Below are 21,093 nucleotides of genomic sequence, written 5' to 3' on the forward strand. Positions count from 1 at the left end.
TCCAGGTTTTGGTGTGGCTCTCACATCCCTTTGCTTTCCCCCCTAGGTGTCCGTCACCCCAACATCATCTGTGACTGCTGCAAGAAGCATGGCATCCGGGGCATGCGCTGGAAGTGCAAGATGTGCTTTGACTACGACCTGTGCACGCAGTGCTACATGAACAACAAGCACGACCTGGCCCACGCCTTCGAGCGCTACGAGACGGCGCACTCCCAGCCGTGAGTCCTGCTCCAGGCCAAGGCCCCTTACCCTTGCTGGGCTTTGGAGCGGCCCACTCTGTAGCAGTGGTCTCCAAAACGTTGGGGGGGTTGTGCCCCAGGGGGTCTGCAGGATGATATTGAGGTGCAGGTGGAGGGAGGGGGTTCTGCTTCTCTGCTTTGCTCAGCTGAAACCTCACCTGCGGTGCTGGGGCTAGCTCTGGAGTCCTCAGCATAAACAGGGACCTCTTGGAGCACGGCCAGAGGAGGCCACAGCAATGATGGGAGGGCTGGAGGCTCTGTGCTGGGAGGATGGGCTGACCAGCACCAGAACAAGAGTCTCAAGCTGCACCTGGGGAGGTTTAGGCTGGAGGTTAGGAAGAAATTCTACACAGAGAGAGTGATTGCCCATTGGAATGGGCTGCCTGGGGAGGTGGTGGAGTCACCATCATTGGAGGTGTTTAGGAATGAGACTTGATATAGGGTGCTTGGTTGCATGGTTTAGTTGATTAGGTGGTGTTGGATGATAGGTTGGACTCAATGATCTTGAAGATCTCTTCCAACCTGGTTTATTCTATTCATTCCCTCCTCCTGAGGAGGGCATGAAGATGAACCTTGTAATCCCCTTGCCTTTAGGAAAACTATTAGGAAGTCAGCTCTTGCCTGTGTCATTGATTTTCTTTTTCCCCCATTTTTCCCTCCCCTTGAAAAGATCCCTGTGTGTTGCATCCATCTGTGGAATGAAAAGCAATTGCTTTGCTAAAGACAGCAGTGTTGGGTTTCCAGCTGGTTTTCCTCCCATGTGGGAAGCTCTCTCTGGAGTTGATTACCATAGCTGAGCCAGAATTCTGAATGTAGCAGAGGGGTAGAGGATGCTGCTGTCCAAACAATATCTTCTCTGGGCTTTGGGGCTTGTGTTTATCCACCTGATTAGGATGTTTCTTGAACTTGTGTTAAAATGACAAGCCAGCCAGATGCTTGTGTGAAATGAGCTTTGTGATTTCATACAGATAAAACCAGACTTCCCCACTCCCTCCCTTTGAACATTATAATTAGCTGCAGGTTACTCAGAGGTGCCTGTTTGAGGCTTTTGTTTGAGCTCTAGGTACAGTGCCATGAAGCTATATAATCATCCTCACATTTAAAGGGGAAAAAGGAGGCAACAATTACAGCAAGAGGCTGAATTGTTGCAGAGCAGGCCAAGTTTTCTGTCCTCTTGATGGTTTCTCGTGGTGCTGCACAGTGCTGCATTCCCTCGGGCAGCAGGCCAGCTCTGTTGCCTCTCCTGACCCTCATCAGGAACACCCTAGAAGGTTGTCCTTTCTCAAAAGGCAGACTGCTAGGCAATTGCTCCCCAGGACTCATCCTCTGCAGCATTTGTTTCCTTTTCTGAGGAGTCTGAATGGTGAAAGATGGAAATAGAGCTATTTTTCCTTTCAAGTCGTGTTGCTGACCTGTGTCCAGGCTGCCACTTGAGTTAGGCAGCAGAGGGTTTGTTGTCAGTGTGAAAAGAGAGCCTGGAGGGCTGCCAGGAAACTTGCCAGAGCTGGTACTGTGCTGTGTGAGTTGTTTGACTTTCACAAACCACTGCAGCACTGCTCTGGAATGTCACTGAAGCACTGGAGGGCTCTTTGGAGGTAGCTGCCCACTAGAGCAGAACTTGCTTCCTGATGATGCTTTCCTCTCAGTGGCTTTTTGGTTTGTTTGGGTTGGGGCTTCCCCCCCCCCCCCCCCCCCCCCCATCTCTTTGGGTGGTTGTTTTTTTTTCCTGTGAGTGTGGCTCATTCTGTGGTTAGAGATGGGATGATAGAAGCCAACTCTTTGGGTTGATGAACAAGAAGCCTACAGCCTGTGATACCAAGGTTTTGTTAAGGTAACAGTGTTCTGATTTACCTCACTGTGCCTTAGCAGGAGCTCAGTGATTTTCCTAATAGCAAGCAGCTGGTAAAAAGCCAAAAGAAGGAGGTGGGGGTGTGTGACATCAGGGGCACAGCATGTGTCAGATGTGGCAGTGGTTGCTGGGAACCTCAGTAATGGGTATGGATTTTTATGGGCTTGATTTTTGGCAGTACATGATCTTTTAACACTTTCCAGGGGTCTAGAAAATGAGAAGATAAACCACTCTGGTACATTAATGATTCAGGGAGATAAATTGATAATGAAATCACTCTGTACATGTAACTGAAGGGCTAAAGGAAAAACCAGCACTGGTGGATAATAAAACATCTTTCCTGCTGTTCCTGCCTGGCAGGTATTGAGTGTAGCCATGCTGAGGGACAGAGGGAAATCAGAAACCCTCACTGAGGAAGCTTCCACTTGTGGAAAGCTGCAGTTTGAAAGATGAATGAAAGGCAACAGGCTGTCAGAAGTGCTTTTTGTTTCAGTCATTTGCTGGAATGCTGTGCTAGAGCTGCAGTGCATATGTCTTTCATGCAAGAGCTTTCATACAGGGAGCTGGCAGACTGAACCAGTTTGAATCAGAAATGCCTTGGCAGTGCAGGAGCAGGAAGAAGTGGGAAAACCTCTGCTTTAATGCAAATATCATCCTAGGATTTGCTGGGCTGGTGTTCCATAGGTTGCTCTGCATTAGGAGTTGGATGTCTGAATGAAAAAAACAAGAAGTGAGGCGAGGAGCATGGAGGGAGATCACCTTTGGACAATGCCATGGAGAGAATCTCTTTGGGAGAGCTGAGGTCTGAGCTGTAAAAGGCTCTTTGCCTTAGGCAGTGCAGCAGCCTTTTCGAAGAACAAAAATTGCATGCTTCTGACTCACTAGGACTGGTGCTTAGATCACTCAGCTCAATCTCTTTTGCTCTATAAAATAGAGCAAACCTTTGGCAGTTCCCCAAGGACCAAAGAAAAAAATAAAATGAAAAGATCATTGTGTTTAAAAAGACATGGTAATTGCTGTGTGGATTTAGGTTTTCTTGTGATTTCATCTGTTGTTTGGATGGCTGTGGAGCAGAGGATGAGTCTCCTTTGCCCCCTTTCTCTGGCAGGGAGTGGGGATTCTGTGGTGCTTTACAGTCAGCTTCAGGCACAGACAGTGTGTGTTGCTTTCAAGACCCAGGCAGAGCGCTGTGGTGAGTCCACTGGGGTGTGAACTGGGCAGAAAACTTGGAAGGGAGGTAGTGTATGGAGAGACAGCTCACCAAATTGGACAGCATCCCATAATGTTGGGTTTGCTGCTTTGTTGCACCAGGGCTGGAGATCAGGAAAAATTTCTTCCCCAGGAGGATTGTTGAGCCCTGGCAGTGGTGGAATCCCCATCCCTGGAGGGATTTCAAAGCTGTGGAGGTGTGGTGGTGATGAATATGGTTTAGTGGTGACCTGGCAGTGCTGGGTCCGTGGTTGGACTTGATGGTTTTAAAGGTCTCTTCCAACCAACATGATTCTGTGGTTCTGTTCTGTAGGCCTTGGCTTCCTGCCCTCGGTGAGACCAAGTGTAGCACCAGGGGATGCAGCTGCATTAGAGCTGTCCCATCAGCTCTCTCTCTAATCAGAGTTTCCAGTCCCTTCCTGGTCTCAGTTCTGAGAGTGTTGTGAGAGCATCACCACACATCCAGTCTTGCAGCTGGTACCATTGCTGATCCTTTGACAGAGGAAGCCAAAGCCTCCAGTGGGACCATGTCAGAGATGTCAGTGTGATGTCTGCACAGCAAACTGCTACCACTTGCATTGCTGTGGGCAGCCCCACCACGTGGCTCTGTGCAGCTAAACCAAGGCAAGGCCAGCAGCTCTCTAATCCTTGGATTTCAGAGGCTTTAAGCCCAGACAGGCACATCAGAGGGTTCCCAATCAGTATTCTAAAGAGGCTTTGAAGACACCTTTACCTGGAGGCTATTTCAGGTCTTAAATGACCTGAATTTGAACCTCTGGTGGCAGGAAGTGCTGATTTATTTCCTTTTAATATGTATTTATTTTGCCATTTGAAGTAACCTCTTCTTAACATCTGCTAATTGCAGGTATTTTTGATTGCTCTTGTTTGATTAGATAATTTTCTGCCTGTTTGGGGGAAGAGGCTTTCATCCCTCCCTTAAAAATAGGGACAGACCTCTTTTGTTTGGCTTTTATTTTGCCTTTTGCAGACCTTTTCTTGTTTTCCCCCCCCACAGTTCTGTATCCATTTGCTGACTATGTGCTTGGTAATGGGGAAATAAATCAGTGTCTGTAAGCAGGAGAGCAAAGCAAAACCTAGCAGGTTTGTGTCAGGGCTGGGATAGCCAGGCCCAGCCTGCAAATAATCAAGCCTGAGACAATCTTCCCCTCATGGAAAACATTAACATTCTTACTTCCACGTGGAAAGGCAGCAGTGGCACTTTGTGTGCATCACCTTCTGAGGGCTGATGCTGAGCTGAATGTCAGTAGAGGGTCAGTAGAGGTTCATTTTACCCAGGCTGTTCTCTAGCCTTCCCTCACCAATAAATCACCACCAGAACAATTTTTCCAGAGCCCTTATATTCATTTACTTTTTTTTTTCTTCCTGGAGAACAATAGTGCTGGAGGAGCCAGCAAAGTACACAGAGAAGTGTTTTGTGTGATCAGGCCATAAGAAGTAACAAATATTTTCTCCCATAGTGTTTTATGCTGTAGTCAAAACAGTTGCTTGCAGCCGTGATTCTTAAACCAGCTCTGGCTAGTCCAGTGACCAGCTGGGCTTCCAAATCAGATGCATCACAAGAGCAAGTGCATGCCATCATTTAGCTTTGCTTGTGCCATGCTGACCCATTCAAGGCAGTTTTAATAATCCAGCCTTCCATCTGTGAGTGGTTATCCTGTAAGCCTGAGCTGATACACAGCAGCTGAGTGACAACTGCTGGGCATTTGATTACCAAGCAATAAAGGGCATCTAGGTTTATTTACTGTGTTTACCTCTTCAGCATGCATTCATAGAATGGTTTAGGTTGGAAGGGACCTTAAGGATCATCCAGTTCCAACCCACCTTTTGCTAGACCAGGTTGCTCAAGGCCTCATCCAACCTGTCTTAGGTGTACACACACATTTCAGTTCACGTTAGTCTGACACCTTTCCAAAGCTGAGTCTGGTAAGGAGGTCAGCAGAAAAGACAGCAAGCTTCTAGCCCAACCTTGTGGTGTGAGTTGTAAGCATCCAGCTGGTTTTGTCAGGAACTGTGCCTTGGCCAGGAAGGATGGGATTGACAATGGAAATTCTTGGTAAAGACAGTTCCTGAAATAGGCTTCTGTGATCCTGATCCCTCACCAGTGTCCTTGTCTGAGTCTGGTTCATGCTTGAGCAACTGGCATCCGCCTGCCATCTGTCAGAATTTCCTTCCTTTATCCTTTGCTGGAAGTGCTTCAGTAAAAGCTTTGCTAGGGAGGATTAGAGAATCCACAATTTCTTGCCCCACTGAGGTCAGTTTTACCTGTAGCTTCTGGAAGACTTTGTGCTGGCTTTCCTTGAGGTAGCCTGGGTAGATCTTTGTGCATCTTAGAGAGGAGTGTGGTACCTGCTGTGAGCTGAGCTTCTAGTTTGCAGCTGTGCCTTGCTGAAGAGATTAGCACACTTATTTATGGGCTGCTGCCTTGCAGGGTGACCACCTCTGTGGCTTCTCACTCCTATTTATTCTGCTTGTTTCTTTGGGATAAGAATCCTCTGCAGTGGAGGAGTCTGTGTCTTGCCAAATGCCAGTGCCTGGTATGAAGGGGCTCTGACTTCTGCAGGGCCTGAGGTCTCTCCTGCAAACAAAGCAGTTTCAACTTCTTCAGCTGAGTTATTCTGGGTTTCAAATCTCTGTCTGTAAAGCAGGGGTGATGCTATTTTTCTAGCTGTCTGGAGCATAGCTCTCTGTGATGTCAAAGGCTATCTGAGCACCTCACTGAAATTTGAAGAGGGGCAGAATATGCACAGGGGGGTGGTTCCCAGCATGCTGAAGAGAGGCATAGCTTCATTCTGTACAGGACATGCTCCCAAGGGTTTGCTGGGCTCTATGGTAATTTAATATCTTTGGAATTTGCAGGGCAGAAGTGGCTGCAGACTTTGGCTGTCATAATTAAAATTGTTATTAAAGGCAATGCTGCAGTGATTAAATTTATCCCGAGGGTATTTTTGCAACACTCTAATAGCTTTGGTTGGTATCCAGTATTTGGAGCAAAACATGTTGAATTAGATTAAAACCTAAGATGTACTGGCTCAGGACATCTGGTTCTTGCATCAGTCTTTGGTGTTGCTGGTCAGCAGTGTGGTAAAGGACAAGGTCAAGGTGGTTTTGTGAGGCAAGGGAAATGAGGGTAGTTGTGGTGGGTCGCCTCCAGCTGCTCAGGAGTATGGGAGGTGCAGTTTCTTCCACTTCTGTAAGGAAGCTCAGCTTTCTGCAGAGGTCAGCTGTGTTTTTTCTGGTCTCCAGCCACAAGTGTCACCAAAGATGAGAGGCATTGAGATGGGAAATGACTGCTGGGATATGATTATACAAAAAAAGGAGAGAAATGATGGTAGGAATCTGATGAATGGGAGCTATTTTGCTGTTTAAACATCTTTCTTGAGCTTAGCTTGGTGCTTTATTTTGCCATCACTGAGAGTCTTTGCAGTGAAATTCCTCCTTTGTGAGAGGAGGGTTTGGAGGAGAAAAGTGTATTTTTATCACTTTGTGATAAACTCAGGGCTTGACTAAGGTGTTTTGTGATGAATTGTTAGGAAAGCACTCCACAAAAGAACCCCAGTGAAAATAGCATGATGTAGCTAAGCTGATTCAGATGTAGCACACCAATCCATGCTGGTTTTTTGAAGCCAGTCTGTGGTGCCTGACACAGAGCAATAAAATGAATGCTGATCAGTGCTGCTTTTTAGCTAAGCTTTTTCCTAGCCCTCTTCCATTATTTTCTTTCCCACCTGCCAGGCATGGTGGGTGTTGCAAACAGACCAAATCTCAACCGTTCAAACAACCATCTTCAGCTTCCTCCTGTGGAGCTAAGGTCTGGGTAATGAATGTTGAACAATGATAAGGAGATGTGTAAATAATCTCTCCCTCTTTTTTTAAACACATTAAGTTGTAAAGCACAGGTGGGAGAAGGTAAGGAAGGCAAAAGGCTTAGGCTGCTGGTGGCTAAGTAAACAGTAAGTTCAGGCGTAAGCTTTTTATCCTTCTGAGTCTCCACCTTCTCTCTCTAGGTATTAGATGGAAAATAAATACAGCATTCTGAGGTCAGCCCTACCCCCAGTAGCCTTCCCCTCCCCTTGCCCTGTAGAACAGCTGCTGGACCTCATTGTGCTCTGTCTGGTCTGGGAGTTGCCAAGAGCCTGTCGGGAGGAGGTGTGCAATTACGGCTATGGATTGTGGCACTTCTGCAGTCACCTAGAGAAGTGGATCGTACCCTGGGCGAGGTCCCAGAGGACTTTGGTGGCTTGGAGTCTCATGAGAGAGCTTTCTGCTAGGGAAGGTGTCTAGGAAGAGCAGGCACAAAAGCAGCAGAGAGGCTGCTGTACCAGTATGGGAATTGGAAGCTGCTTTAACAGGACGTCAGACCCCCTCTTCACTATCACGTAGGTATTTTTCTTCTCTTTCTCCTTCAGCTGGGTGCTGGGTGTGGTGTGGTGTGGACTGCAGGGCAGGTGGAGAGCTCTGTTATCCTGGAAACAGTCTAGCCACAACACTGCTGGTCTAATCTGTTCTGCTTCTCAGCAAGTGAACTAGGCTGTGCTGTCTGCAGCTTAGGTTAGGAAATGTGCTGAACTCCTCCTGACTTCAGGCTAGGAGACTGCCTCAGCCATGTCCACCCTGGCAGCCTCCATCAGCATTGCCTTAAACTCAGTTATGAGGTAAAAGGGAAGCTGGAAGTGTTTCACTTGTTCTCTGAGGTGGTATCAGCCTTTCTGGAGAGGTTGCTTTCTCCCTACTCCTCTCTTTTCCCCCTCTCTGAGCCTTTCTTTTGAAGACAAGTTTTAATTGTGCGAGCCTTCCACTGAGCAGCTTGGGTGTTCTTGTGGGTTCTGAGTGGCACAGCTGCAGTGAAAACCAGCATGCCCTCCTGCTATGATGTTTAGGATTGCTTGATGGTTTTTCAGCAGGGTTTCCCCTGCTTGGTGCAGACAGTAGGGTGAAGCTGCTAAATCCACATTTTGCTGACTTTGGTTTGCAGATGCTGTACCTTATGCTGTAGACTGCTGGTGAAGTGTTATATTAGAAGGTATTAATGTGTGTTCACAGTAATCATACTGGCCCTTGGGGGAGCTGCCCTGCCCTGATGTATTTTGTGGTTCTTGCATCTCAGAGCTTGTGGAGAATTTTTTTACTACTTTGGAGCTGCTAGGTTTTATTTTTGCCCCCTCAGGGCTCTTGAAGTTCCAAACCAAGGATGACCTTTTTTCCTTGACGGCTAAATGTGCCATGTCCAAGTGAAAGGGAATCATTCTGAACCTTCATGTTTATAAATGTCCAGCTTCCTGAGTCAGCAAGATGACATCCTGGTGTCTGACAACTTGAGAGAGCCTCCACCACAGTCCTGTTGCTTGTGTGCAGATCGATGTTTGTCCCCACGCTGAAGTGTGCCTGTTCCTCGTGCTCACAGAGCAGCTCCTCTGCCCTGTGGTCTGCATCCCACGCTTGAGGACATCTGTAGAGCTGTCCATGGGTCTCACAGGTTTTGAACATGTCTGAGGGATAAACCTGGGTGGTCTTTAGCCCAGTGTGTTACCCACTAGCTGCCTTTCTGCTGTCAGGAGAGCAGTGCCTAGGGCCAGCCTTACAATCAGTGACCCTGTTCAACTATTTCATTGTTTTCTCTCACACCTTACGCTCTCTTCAGAGCTCAAACCCTGTTTGCCTCTAGGTAAAGACAGTATACTTGGTCCTCCTATGACAGACCTGTGTTGGAACAGAGCCTTATAATAAAGTGTGAAGAGTAATAATAAATTGATTAGGTTTTGTTCTTATTTTTTTTCCCCCCAGGGTCCTAGTGAGTCCTCGACAGAATCTGACTCGCATCACTTTAAAAGGGACTTTCCAGGGGGCTAAAGTCGTCCGTGGTCCTGACTGGGAGTGGGGTAACCAGGATGGTAAGTTGGTTTTGAGGTGGCCTGTAAAGCTCCAACTGATTTTTATCTGATTTTCTTACTATTTTTACCAAATGTCTAGTTGAAAATCTGTGTGTGAAGCAGCAGCTTCTAGGAGGAGCAGCTAATGCAGGTTGCTGGGGTTTAGAGTGTTTAATAGCATTTGGTGTCCTGTGTTCATGTAAAAGCCCTACCTGTGACATGAAGTGTGGGAAGGAATTTTTGCTGCTCCTCTTTCAGAGGTGTGAGAACTCCTGGCAAGCATCTTGGAAGGTCCTGTACAGAGCTGCAAATGTTCACCACCTTACAAGAAAACAAAGACCTATCTTTTCCTGCAAAAGTTTCCATTCACAGGGGGATTAAAATTTGCTGACCTTGTGTACAGTACTCCTGTTCCCTTTGGAGTTCTTTGGAATGTCCTGGTTTGGACACTTAAGGACAGGGAAGAGAAATGATCTTTGAGCAGCACTAATGGTTTCTGGAGAGTGGTTTCTCCTTTATGTAGGAATTGTTACTTCAGGCTGGAAGTGCAGAGGGACAAAAATACCTTTTCTGGAGCTGCTCTTGGGGTGCTGATGACTGTGTCTAACTCACTGATGACTATTTCTGTGTAGCACTGCAGGGTTAAGGAAGCATTAGTGTCTGTTTCTATTCCAGAGCCTTGTACACTGTAATGCTTCCAGCTTCTTTTTTCCTCTTAATTACTAAGTAGTAAGCCCAAAGGTTTCCAGTGCTGGCTTCACCATTTATTGCAGCTCTGGGTTCAGTGGAGGATGTGGATGCTTGCAGGGTCTGAGAGCAAAAGCAGCTTATGCTCAGTCCAGCTTATCCATCCTTTTGAGATCAGGTCACCATTTACATGTCTGAGACGTGGCTTGCTTACGATGGTTGTGACCTGAAGGCAATTAAGAAGAGCAAGACAAGTGAGAAGCAACATCAGGCCAGGCACTCACCTGGTCTCTAATGCCATGACTCTGATGGGGCTGCCCCAATTACAGCCACTTGCTCTTCTGAACTTAGCTCCCTGCTGTCATGAAGCCTTCTTTCCATTTAAGGCAGCAGCATGCAAGTTGTGGTCATAAAGAGCCTTTCAAACCCTGTAACAGTCTGTTGGTTAAGCTTCTGTTTTGCTCCTGTGTGTCTGGCAAGGGCAAGAGCAGCTAGCTGAGAAATGCAATCAAGTGCTCTTGCTTTTATTTTGTATTCTTAGCATCCCTGCTGCCTGAAGCCCTTTACAGAAACTAATGTTGACTGCAAAATTTGCAAGTTGACCAAACATTTTTCCCTCTGCTGTGGTCAGGGTGGGGGCAGGCTGAGGGAGCTGGGGTCAGTCAGCCTGGAGAAGAGAACACTCCAGGGAAACCTCATGGCTGCCTTCCAATACCTGAAGGGATCCTACAGGGAGGCTGCAGAGGGACTTTGCATGAGGGTGTCTAGAGACAGGACAAGGGGGAATGGTTTGATGCTGGGGGAGAGCAGGGTTAGGCTGGATCTCAGGAAGTTCTTCAATATGAAGGTAGTGAGACACTGAACTAGGTTGCCCAGTGGGGTTGTGGGTGCCTCCTCCCTGGGGATGTTGAAGGCCAGGTTGGATGAGGCCTTGAGCAGCTGAGTTTAATTGAGAGGTGTCCCTGCCTGTGGCAGGGGGTTTGGAGTAGATGATTCTACCTTCCTTTAGTTGCTGTTCCTTCACCTGGCTGGTGCTGGGGAGCCATGAAAGGTGTTGGGTGGATTTTCCAGTCCTGCTGTGTTTTTATCTTGCCACAGCGTGGTGCCGTGCCGCTGCGCCTCGCGGCGCTCCCCTGCGCCGGGAGGGATGGCTGCTGCTCCACACGCTGCAGCTCTCCCGTGCCTGTGTTCCAGGGTAAATGGCTGACTGGCTGCCTCTCAGGGAGTTTAAGGTAGAGATTCTCTCTCTTAGTTGGTCAGGCTGAGCTGTCTCATGATTGAATTGCCCTAATTAAAAAGGTGAGTGAGATCCCTTGTGCCTTCTGCAGATCCAGGTGAACGGTGCAAGCTGTGAGGAGCTTCCTTGAGCTGCCAAACCATTTATCTGCTGTGTGTGTGATTTCCTTCTCATGTGTATGAGGAGCACTTGACTGGAGGGCACTGGTTCAGGCAGATTATGCTGTCAGTGAGGCAGACCTGTGTGCTGACCCCACAGAAATCCTTCCTGGTGGCAACCTCTCAGCCCAAATTTCAGCTGCCCCAGCTATGGCCTTTCGGCTCTGCCTGCTCCTCGGTGGTGAATGGTTGGAGATCCGATGAGTTTCTTGCCTTATATTGTTGCCTAGTTAAGATTAAAATGCCATTAAGCTACATCCCAGTGCTAGGTGAGTTGCTGTATATTGGTCCTAGTGAAAATGCAAGCTGGACACTTTGCTCTCTCTCCATCAGGTGGTGAAGGTAAAACTGGCCGTGTGGTCGATATCCGTGGCTGGGATGTGGAGACCGGACGCAGCGTGGCCAGCGTCACGTGGTCTGATGGGACCACAAACGTCTACAGAGTTGGACACAAGGGAAAAGTGGACCTGAAATGTACTGTGGAGGCATCTGGTGGCTTTTACTACAAAGAGCATCTCCCCAAATTAGGTGGGTAGAGACGAGTGGCTCTGATTCATGCTGCTGCTTCGTGACACTGAAGCCGTTTCGCTTGGAAGCCAGCAAACCAGCACGTGGCTTTAGGAAGGTGCCACATGAGCTGTGCCATTTGGAAGTAGTAGTTTGTGTGTGAGCAGATTGCTTCATTTCAGAGTGGTTAGTAAAACAGTTTGGCCTTTCAGGGGTAAGGCTGTGTGAGACCATCAGATGTCTGCAGCTGTATCCTAAGGAGGGATCTTCCGCTAAGGGCAGCTTTTTGCTGCTGCAAATGTATGGAACTCCATGGGAGTGCCTGCCTGTGTCAGCAGAGAATTCAACCCAGTGCCAGCTTCATTAATCCAAAAGGGGTTTTTTTTTCATGCTTCAGGCAAGAATTGGCCCAACTGCTGTCCACTCTGCTTTTAGACAGAAAATATTCTGATAAACCAAGAAGTATTTTGAAGGGGAATGTAGCAGAAGGGGAGATTTCAGACAGTGGAGCTGCCAAGTATTTGCCCAGCAGGGAGGTTATAAAAAGTCATGGAAAAAGGTGATGTCTGTATTGGCAACTTGCTGCAGTCCACCTTCCCTCTTAACTCTATTGAAACCAAGGAAGCTGTTTGTGGGTTTGGACTTCCAGCATTTTTTACTGAGGTGTCATTTAGGGTTTGGGGTTTTTAAATGGGGTGCAGGAACCTCATTTTAAGGAAGACTTGAGAGATCTGTTCTTGAGACTGCAGCAGAATGAATCAGGTCTTTCTCCTTCTTTTCTTTTCCTCAGCACCTTAGCAAGAGCAGGAGGGAAGGGAAAGGTTAGCTGGGGAGTTTATTTCCAGGGGTCCAGTGCCTTGCTGCACAGGAAAGCTGGGAGGGCAGAGCTCTGCACAAAGCCAGCTATGTGGCTGCCTGGGGAAGGGAACTTATTTTGGGTGCTGTGTGGGTGTGTCTGCTGAACAACAGTTGTGGGTGACTGAATTGCAGGGAACAGCTGCTGATGTCTGATGTGACACAAGAGGGAAGGGACAAAACTGTGACTTATTTTAACTGCCTCATGTTTAACCCATATCAATATCCAGTTAGAGCTTAAACCCTCTTGATCCCTCTCCACAGTGCTGCCCCAGAGGGCATGTATGGCATGCCCCACAATAGAAAATATAAAAATAAAGGATTTGACACCATTCTGCCCCAATTAAGCCTGTGCTAATTTGCAACCCTTGCTGCAAAGGCAAATGAAACCCAAAGTGTATTTATTATTGCATTCTGCATGAGTGTGGGTGGTGTCATTCTTCTCTGCAGGAAAACCAGCTGAGCTGCAGAGGAAGGAAAGCACAGACAGGCATCCCTTCCAGCACGGGGACAAAGTGAAATGCCTGCTGGACATTGACATCCTGAGGGAGATGCAGGAGGGCCATGGTGGCTGGAACCCTAAAATGGCAGAGGTAGGCTTCTGCTTGCTGCTGTCCCCTTGGTAATGTATCAGTCACCATCTCAGGCTACGTAAGCAGGCACAGGCTAGGAAGATACCAGAACATCTTTGTGTGATGTGTTACCTTCCACATCTATCCTGTGTTCCTGAATCTCAAATCACAAATTCTTCAGGACATTGGAGCCAGATTTATTTTTAGGCTCAGATAAATCTGTGTTGTAGGAGAATTGCCCTGCATGAGTCTAAGGGTCTATGAAGGGTCAAAAGCCTTGGAAGCCAGTGCAAGAAAACCTAATGGCTGCTTTGTTTGTTTTCAAATGAACCATGGATCTTTTCCTTGGAGTTCTGGATCCATTCCCTGTTTGGCTCCTTTTGTACTCTGCATTACTGCTAAAGAAAGTTATGTGTTGTGTCAACAGTGGGCAGGGCTAAAATTTCTCAGCCCATATGATGTTCTTGGAGCTTAGCCTGTTGTCTTTAGTTGGAAGAGTTATCAGTCTGCTCTCACCTATTATCTATAAAAACCTCAGCTGGTAGAGGAAGTGAAGATAGCAATGACACCTCTCACTGTAGGGTAGCATCTCAGGGGGGGCCATCATGGAAGGGAGCCTCCAGGGGCTTGTGAACATTTGGTGTGGGCTGACAATCAGACAAAATGACAACAGTTGCATGAATACATTTACCATCTCATTTAAAAGGTCTTGGTTCCCCTTATGTCAACTTTCAGGGCTTTTAATGGTCTACAGGTATTGCCCAAAATAGATTAAATTGCCTTCACATCCTGAAGAAGGCAGCACTGCTGTTGTGCAGGAGCCTTACTACAAGACCAAATCCTGCTTTGCTACTCACCACTCCAGCAGCAAACCCTGTCTCTGAGTCTGTGTTAGTAACTTCTCTGCAAAGTGGCTTTATGGAGCAAGTGACCCAAAAAGACCCAAGTGGCCTTGCTGCACTTTGAGTCAGTAGAGTGAATAACCTGCAGGTCTGATTCTGAGACAGCTGTCTGAAGCAGGGCTCTAAAATGATCAAGATATGTTCTCTGTGGAGCTTAGCCCACCCTGCCCTGCAGGAGAGTGGGCTTTTGGAAATCAGACTTCACAGTGGCATGACAGACTATGACATTCCAGTGTCAGTGTGGAGCTCTATTAGCTGAGCACTGGTCTGGGCCTTTATCTTCTGGCATGAACTTTAAAGGAGGCTCTCAGTGAAGCCCTGGATTATTTTTCCTTGTTGCAGCCAAGACCTGCATCCCCAAAGCTGTGGCTGGGGAATGTGGCTGTGCACCTAACAGTCTGCTGGGCTGGTAAACCTCTGCACTTCTGGATTCCTGGGTTAGGTGAATGCAGATGCAGAGGAGGATATTAAACAGGGAAAGAGTTTCTTCTGTCACCTCAGAAATCAGTACTTTTTTTGTCTGCTTCAAAACTATCAGCTGCTCAGGACCTGCCAAAATCAACAGATGCAGAATACTACACTACACAACTGTGTTTTCTGGAGTCTCCTCTACCGTGCCCCCAGCCTTTTTTGCCTCTTGGAGAATGCCTTACTGCTGTTATGCTGCAGAGCAGTGTTGTAATCCCTGCCCACCTTTGCCAGTTGGAAAGAGGAGGATGATTTCTGCTGCATTTCTAAGGATTTTCACACTTTGGTCTCCTATTGCCCTCCTCCCTCAGTGTGCTGCTACTTTAGAAGAGCTTCTTAAGCAGCTTTTCACAGTATCACAGTATTTTCCCTCCTGCAGGAAACCCATGACTGCATCTCATCTAAAGCAGTTTCAGGGAGCACTGTTAGTTTGTGACTTGGAAATGGGGCCTGCTTTAGCCGTCTCTGGGGGCCTGCTTTTCTCACAATTAAGGACTGTGATTTATTTAGGGGGTTTCCCCTATTTTGTTTTTGTTTTTCCCCTCCCCATCACAAGTTCATTGGCCAGACAGGGACTGTGCACAGAATCACGGACAGAGGGGACGTGAGGGTGCAGTTCAACAGCGAAACCCGCTGGACTTTCCATCCTGGAGCTCTCACTAAGGTAGGTGCTGGTAGGTGAGCTGGGCTGGAAGTAGAAATGCTGCAGGGAGTAGCTTGTCAGGGCAGCCTGTGGTGTTAGGACACCCTGGGTCTCAGGTGCAGGCAGAAACTCCTGCAAGCCATCAGAGCTCAGACAGATGGTGGCAGGCAGTGGGATCTGGGCTGCTAGGCTGTCTAGTTTGATGAACTTTTGCATTTCAAATGTTGTAAATTCTGAAGGTAAATTCTATTTCTTGGTTTCAGCATCTTTGTCAAGAGTGGTAACAGTAGACCTACAGTAGCTCAACCTTCTGCTGCTGCCTTTCATCTGTGATGAGCCTTCTTCTGTGCCATTTCCATTGGACTTTTGTTTTCTTCCTTGTTCTTGTCTTTGTGTTACTCTCCCTTTTTGCATCATCTTGTCTCTCTTCTCTCTGATTCTTCTGGATGACCTGAGTCTTTGATCCACCTTTTCTGTGTCTCCACTTCTAAACCTTATAGCTCTGGCCCCCACCAGGGGTTTGAGGAGTTGCAATGTGGGCGATGAGAAACGGGGTTAAGAGCTCTTCTGCATTTCTGAACCTCATGGCTCTGGCCTTCACCAGAGGCTTGAGGAGTTGAAATGTGGATGATTAGAAACAGGGTTAAGAGCTACAGGAGCTGCTGCTGGAAGACTGTAAAATTCTGAAAGACCTGAACAAGGTCAGGCTGCTAAACTCTCCCAATACCACTGGAAAAATGCAGTGTCAGACTCTTTTGCACAGAATTAGTCTGCCTTGAAAAGTGTGTTTTGACACACTGCTCAGTGAGCAGAGGGAGCATCTGGCAAATTACCAGCAGAGATAAGCTCTGTTTTCTGTTTTAAAATGGCAAACAGATTTCACTTCTGTATTAAAGTGAATTAAAATCTCCAGTGCCAAGTCAGGTAGAGAGAGAGAGAGGAGATGGAACAAGGAAAGTTCCATACTGGTATTATTAAGTGGTTTGAAATAGGAAAGGAAAATGTGGCATCCCAAATGATTTCCCTGCTTTAATGTGCACTTGGCTTCAGACAGAACTACCCCAGCCCTTGACCTGTGTTTATTTTGCAGTGCAGGGATTACAGATCTCTTGGGAGCTGTACTTCACGTCTTGCAATGCCTTTGTTTTTGGGGTCGATGAGCTGCACGCTTGCTTGGGGCTTTCTGAGGGTGGGCACCTGGGGGGGAAGGGCTGATCACAATTCTTACTTACTTTGATTTTCTGAAAACTCTGGCTTCAGCCCCCAAAAGCTGATGACTTTCTTTTTCTTGTAGCTCAACACCTTTTGGGTTGGTGATGTTGTCCGGGTGATAGATGATATGGAAACAGTGAAGCGATTCCAACCTGGTCATGGGGAGTGGACAGATGAGATGGCACCTGTGAGTGCACACCCGTTCCAGGACACTCCAGTAACTTCCTGACTTTTCCCAAGCACTTATTCATAGTGACTGGGCTTGCACTGCCCTCCAGTATCCCAGCTGCTCAGCGAGTGCACAGACCTTTCTGGCACCGCTGAGGCCTTGCCAAAACAAAGGGTTGCTCTTGGTAATCCCAATCCTCTTGCAGCACCCAAAGTGAAGCACAGGTAAATGGGGAACCTGCAAAGGATTTGGCTATACCAGTAAGTGAGAAAAGAGGTTTCACTAAGCAAAGTAAACAAGCTCTCTTATGCCCTCCTTAATTCTCTGGAACGAGGCAGGGAAGTGGAAAAATGGTCTGGTCAGACCGCTACAGGTGACCTCCAGGAGCAAATAAATGCCCAGAGGAAACCTTTCCTAGTCCCAGTTGCATCAGTTCTCTCACAGGGTTCTTCAGACCATGTCTTGTTGTTTCACCACCTTCATCTCCAGACATGTGTAATGTGTCTGGGAAACCCTTGCTTATGTAAAACCAGTAACAGAGAAACTGCTGAGACCCCTCTGGTGTCCTTGAAGTGGGAGCTGTCTGCGTGTGTGTCGCTGTTCAGTGCTTCTTTTCACACAGCTGGAATGTGCCACCTGTGAAACCACTCTTAGAAGCTTTGCATTGGTTCTGAGAAGCCTGGCAGCATCTCACCTGGTGAAAATCCTCTGTCTCTCTTTGTTGCAGACCCTGGGCCACATAGGCAAAGTGATCAAGGTCTATGGGGACGGAGATCTGCGAGTGTCGGTTGGAGGACAGTCCTGGACCTTTAACCCAGCTTGCCTGACAGCTTATCAGAGAGAGGAAGAAGCAAACCTCATGACAACAGAGAATGCAAAGGAATCAAAAAGTGAGATAGTGAGGACAGGGATGTCTGATCTTTGAGGTCTCTTCCAGCCTTGGTGATTCTGTGATCTGGCAAGGGTTGTGATGTGTTGGTCAGGTGTAACAGCAGCAACACTCTTTGGACAGTGTCAGACTCCAGCTGTCTGTTCTCCCTAGGCACAGCTCCAAAGCCAGGCTATGCCTTACTGGGGAAGCAAAGCTGGACTTAGCAGGAAATGATAGAATTTAGGACTCTGGACTTAAGGAACTACAGAATTTGGGACTTGGAAATGCTTGCCATAGTCTGTCATGAGAGGGCCCATCTGAAGGGACCTGGATTTCTTCCTCATGGCATCCTTTCCAAATCCATGCATTGCTCCTCAGATTATCTGCCTTTTTAGTAGTGCTGTTTCTCTGTTGGTCTTCTATAGCATGGTCTGATGTCTTTTGGGTTCTCAAAACATCAGACTTGTAAAGCAAAAGTGATTTGTAAAGCCCTTTGTGTGAGCTGAGTGGTGGAGGCACAGCAGGCCCATGCTTGGGTTCTGTGCTATGCCAACTGCAGGCATTTCTAAACCTGCTTTTTTGGCCTTCCTAACCTGTGGCTGTTTCTCATTCCTGCCAGGTACTTTGATTACTGTCTTGGAGAAACTGCTGTCTCAGAAGGCAGAGTCAGAGCATGCAGGCTGCCTGGTCATCTGTGCAGCGCTCAACAATGCAGCTAAAGTTCGAGAGCTCCTTCAGAAGTACCCAGACAAGGCAAGTTTGGAAGACATCCCTGAAGGGTTACTTTTTGTTGCTCCTCTTGAAAATGCTGTCATAAAATTTGGAGTCAAGTGGGGAAGAGGATGGGAGAAGAAGAATGGCTTTTTCAGACCTTGTATCAGCTCCTACCAGCTGGAAAACGATTTTGCTACAACCTAGGATTAAATTTGTATGTTAAATGTGTATATTTCATGGCTCCAGTCTGTGACACTAAATGTGAGCTAGAGTTAAGTGCTGAAAGCACATTTCCAAAGCTGGCTTGTCCCAGATTCCCTGTATGGACACTGCACCTGTGGAACTGGGGGGAGAGGTATTTATCTATATGAAACAGTAGCAAGATCTACCCTCTGTTTGGAAAGAAAGCTGCAGGTTGTGTCTGGCTGGGATGTGTCTGTCCTTAGATAACCTTGCAAAATGATATTGTTGGAATCAGGAAAGAGAAAAGCTGCCCAGATCCTGATGCTGTGCGTGTCTGTGCAGTGTCTTATCTCCAGTCATGTCTGACTGGAGCAGGGAACTTGGGCTTGACTTGCTGGTGAGCAATTTTAAGTGCTTGCAGAATGCCAAACAGTTAGGATCACATCCACTCAAATCTATGCTCTTTCAAGCTGCCTGTTTGAAGGCTCAGGCTCCTTCAGTGAGGGCCACAGGGTTTATAAACCAGGTTTAAAAAGGGAGAACCAGGGAACAAAAGTTTTCAGCAGTGTCCTTTGAGATCATCAGTATCCAAAGCTAAGGTTGGTTGAGGCTCTGCATGGCTGGCAAGAACAGCTGGGTGCATGAACCAGGAAAAGCAGGATCAGTTCAGGAGGAATCTCTGAAGCTGCTTGAGTGCTTAGTTGTCTGGTATTCATTATAGCTATTTACAAAGTTATTTGGGCCTCTGGAGATGGGAGGAATAGACAACTGCCTGCAATTGTCACATTTGTCCCAGATAAGGAAGTGCCAAGAGTCAGGGAACCATTCTGTGGTTAGTGATCAGAATTCTGTTCTACATTCCATTTAATGTCTGTATTAATTAATCAGTTATTTCTGTTAGTTACATACAGCAAGAGGAGGCTGGGTTTGAGACTCAGTAGTGCAAGCTGGGATTGCTTGCCAAGGCCTTTCCAGCTTATCAGCATTGTCTGCCTTGTCTAGATGGTTTCTGATGCCTCCTTGCCTAAATGACTTGCCCATCATTTTGAGTGAATCCAGGCCAGATTTGCCTGTCCTGCTCTCCTGACTGCTGCCTAGAGCTAGGAGAAACCCCTTTGTTCTCCTTGCCAGCCTGCTGAATGTTTGCCTGCTCCTTCATCTCTTCTCCCATTGATTTCAGCAGCTTCTTTTCCTGTTTTTCCTTCTTTTCATACAGCCTCCCTTTGTTCTTCAATCCCTTTTAATTCTCAGGAAATCTCATTGCAGCACTTGAGCACTGTGATATACCCTCGAGCCTTTGTGCCCAGTGAAGTACCTGGAGTAGCACAGAACAATGGGGACTTGGCATCTTCAAAGCCTTATGCAAAGCTAATTTGATCTCCTCACACATTCTCCTATTGGGAAGGGAATTGTTGGCAGAGATGTCAAGAAGAATGCTGCTTGCAGGCATAGATGGGTTTGGCATCACAGCTGCAATTAGAGTCCTGGCTTCCAGCTCTGTTCACTCATTTCTCCCTTCTTGACTCCATGTCCTCTCTCCTTCCCCTTTAGAAATATTCTGGGACAAGGTCAGCCTTGGAGTTGATGAATGTAAAGTAGAGCCAAGGAGGCACAGATTCTGCTCAGCATTTCTGAGCCTGCAGCTGTCCTTCAGTTAGTGACTCCCACCCTGCTCCAGAACAGAGCCAACGGCTGAAGACAAGGCAAGGTCTTTCCTAACCAAGCTGTTTGCTTTGTCCCTACCCTTCCTGTAGGTTGATGCAAAGAACCAGGGCAGAACTGCCCTGCAGATTGCCTCCTATCAGGGGCACCTGGAGGTTGTGAAGATCTTGCTGCAGGCACATGCCACTGTCAACCTGAGGGATGAAGAGGGGGATACAGCACTGCACTACGCAGCTTTTGGGTAGGATATCTTCCTCTTGCTGTGTCTGATACAAGACCTTAACAGGCTGCAAAAGGACATTCTAGGAATAAATAGGCAATGTGTGTGAAGGGTGTGTAGCTGGTGGATTTCATCTTGTGTTAGAAACTGGCCTTTGAGCTTCAGGCCCACAGCTGTGTTTCTTAGTGCACCAGTTTAACCCCCACAGCCAGGTCAGCTTCAGGGGGAACTAGAACAAGTCACAAGGAGGTCTTGGTGATTAGATTTTTTTTCAGGGAGGTGGGGAATGGTTGGGTTGGCTGGGCTTAGGTTGGCTGGTTGGGCTTTAGCTGGCTGGTTGGGCTTAGGTTGGCTGGTTGGGCTTTAGCTGGCTGGTTGGGCTTAGGTTGGCTGGCTGGTTTCTGTGACTACCATTTGTTTTCCAGAGCAAGATGAAATTGTGTTGTAAGCTAAACAGGGAAGAATTTCTCATGAAGAACAGGAGATTCCTGTTGATGTAAAGCAAAGAGAGAGCAGATTCTAGGAAGGTTCTGTTGTGGGGTTTGATTGTGGACTTGTTGAGGTGTTTTCAATACTAAGAAGAGATGGGATGAGGTTGGGAAGATACAAAACTTGAGAAGCATTTACTGTCTGCACAGACCTGAATGTGATCTGGCTTCCTCCTTGCTTTCCAACCAGAAACCAAGCTGAGGTTGCTCGTGTGCTTGTGGCAAAAGGAGCCAGCACAGACCTGTTGAACAATGCCAAGTGCACAGCCTTGTACGTGGCTGTCAGCCAAGGCTTCACAGAGGTGGTGCGGACCCTCTGCGAGCTCAACTGTGATGTCAACCTCCCAGTAAGCTTTGGGG

General features: G+C 47.4%; 1 protein-coding gene across 4 annotated transcripts in view; it reads left to right on the forward strand.

Moving 5' to 3' along the window:
• Positions 1-21,093, forward strand: part of MIB2 (MIB E3 ubiquitin protein ligase 2) — a 43,929-nt gene that overhangs the window by 14,294 nt on the left and 8,542 nt on the right. For 2 of the 4 annotated variants that reach the window (XM_054175621.1, XM_009906801.2), the window contains 10 exons: positions 47-218; positions 9,100-9,206; positions 11,601-11,795; positions 13,080-13,222; positions 15,128-15,235; positions 16,509-16,613; positions 17,323-17,485; positions 18,086-18,219; positions 20,118-20,266; positions 20,924-21,080. In XM_054175621.1, the coding sequence (XP_054031596.1) occupies positions 47-218; positions 9,100-9,206; positions 11,601-11,795; positions 13,080-13,222; positions 15,128-15,235; positions 16,509-16,613; positions 17,323-17,485; positions 18,086-18,219; positions 20,118-20,266; positions 20,924-21,080 (1,433 nt within the window). Of the gene's footprint in view, positions 1-46; positions 219-7,381; positions 7,695-9,099; positions 9,207-11,600; positions 11,796-13,079; positions 13,223-15,127; positions 15,236-16,508; positions 16,614-17,322; positions 17,486-18,085; positions 18,220-20,117; positions 20,267-20,923; positions 21,081-21,093 lie in introns of those variants that run through there. The other 2 variants (XM_054175623.1, XM_054175622.1) reach the window with 2 other exon arrangements.

This window comes from Dryobates pubescens, chromosome 33 (assembly GCF_014839835.1).
Source record: "Dryobates pubescens isolate bDryPub1 chromosome 33, bDryPub1.pri, whole genome shotgun sequence".
Taxonomy (NCBI): Eukaryota; Metazoa; Chordata; class Aves; order Piciformes; family Picidae; genus Dryobates; species Dryobates pubescens.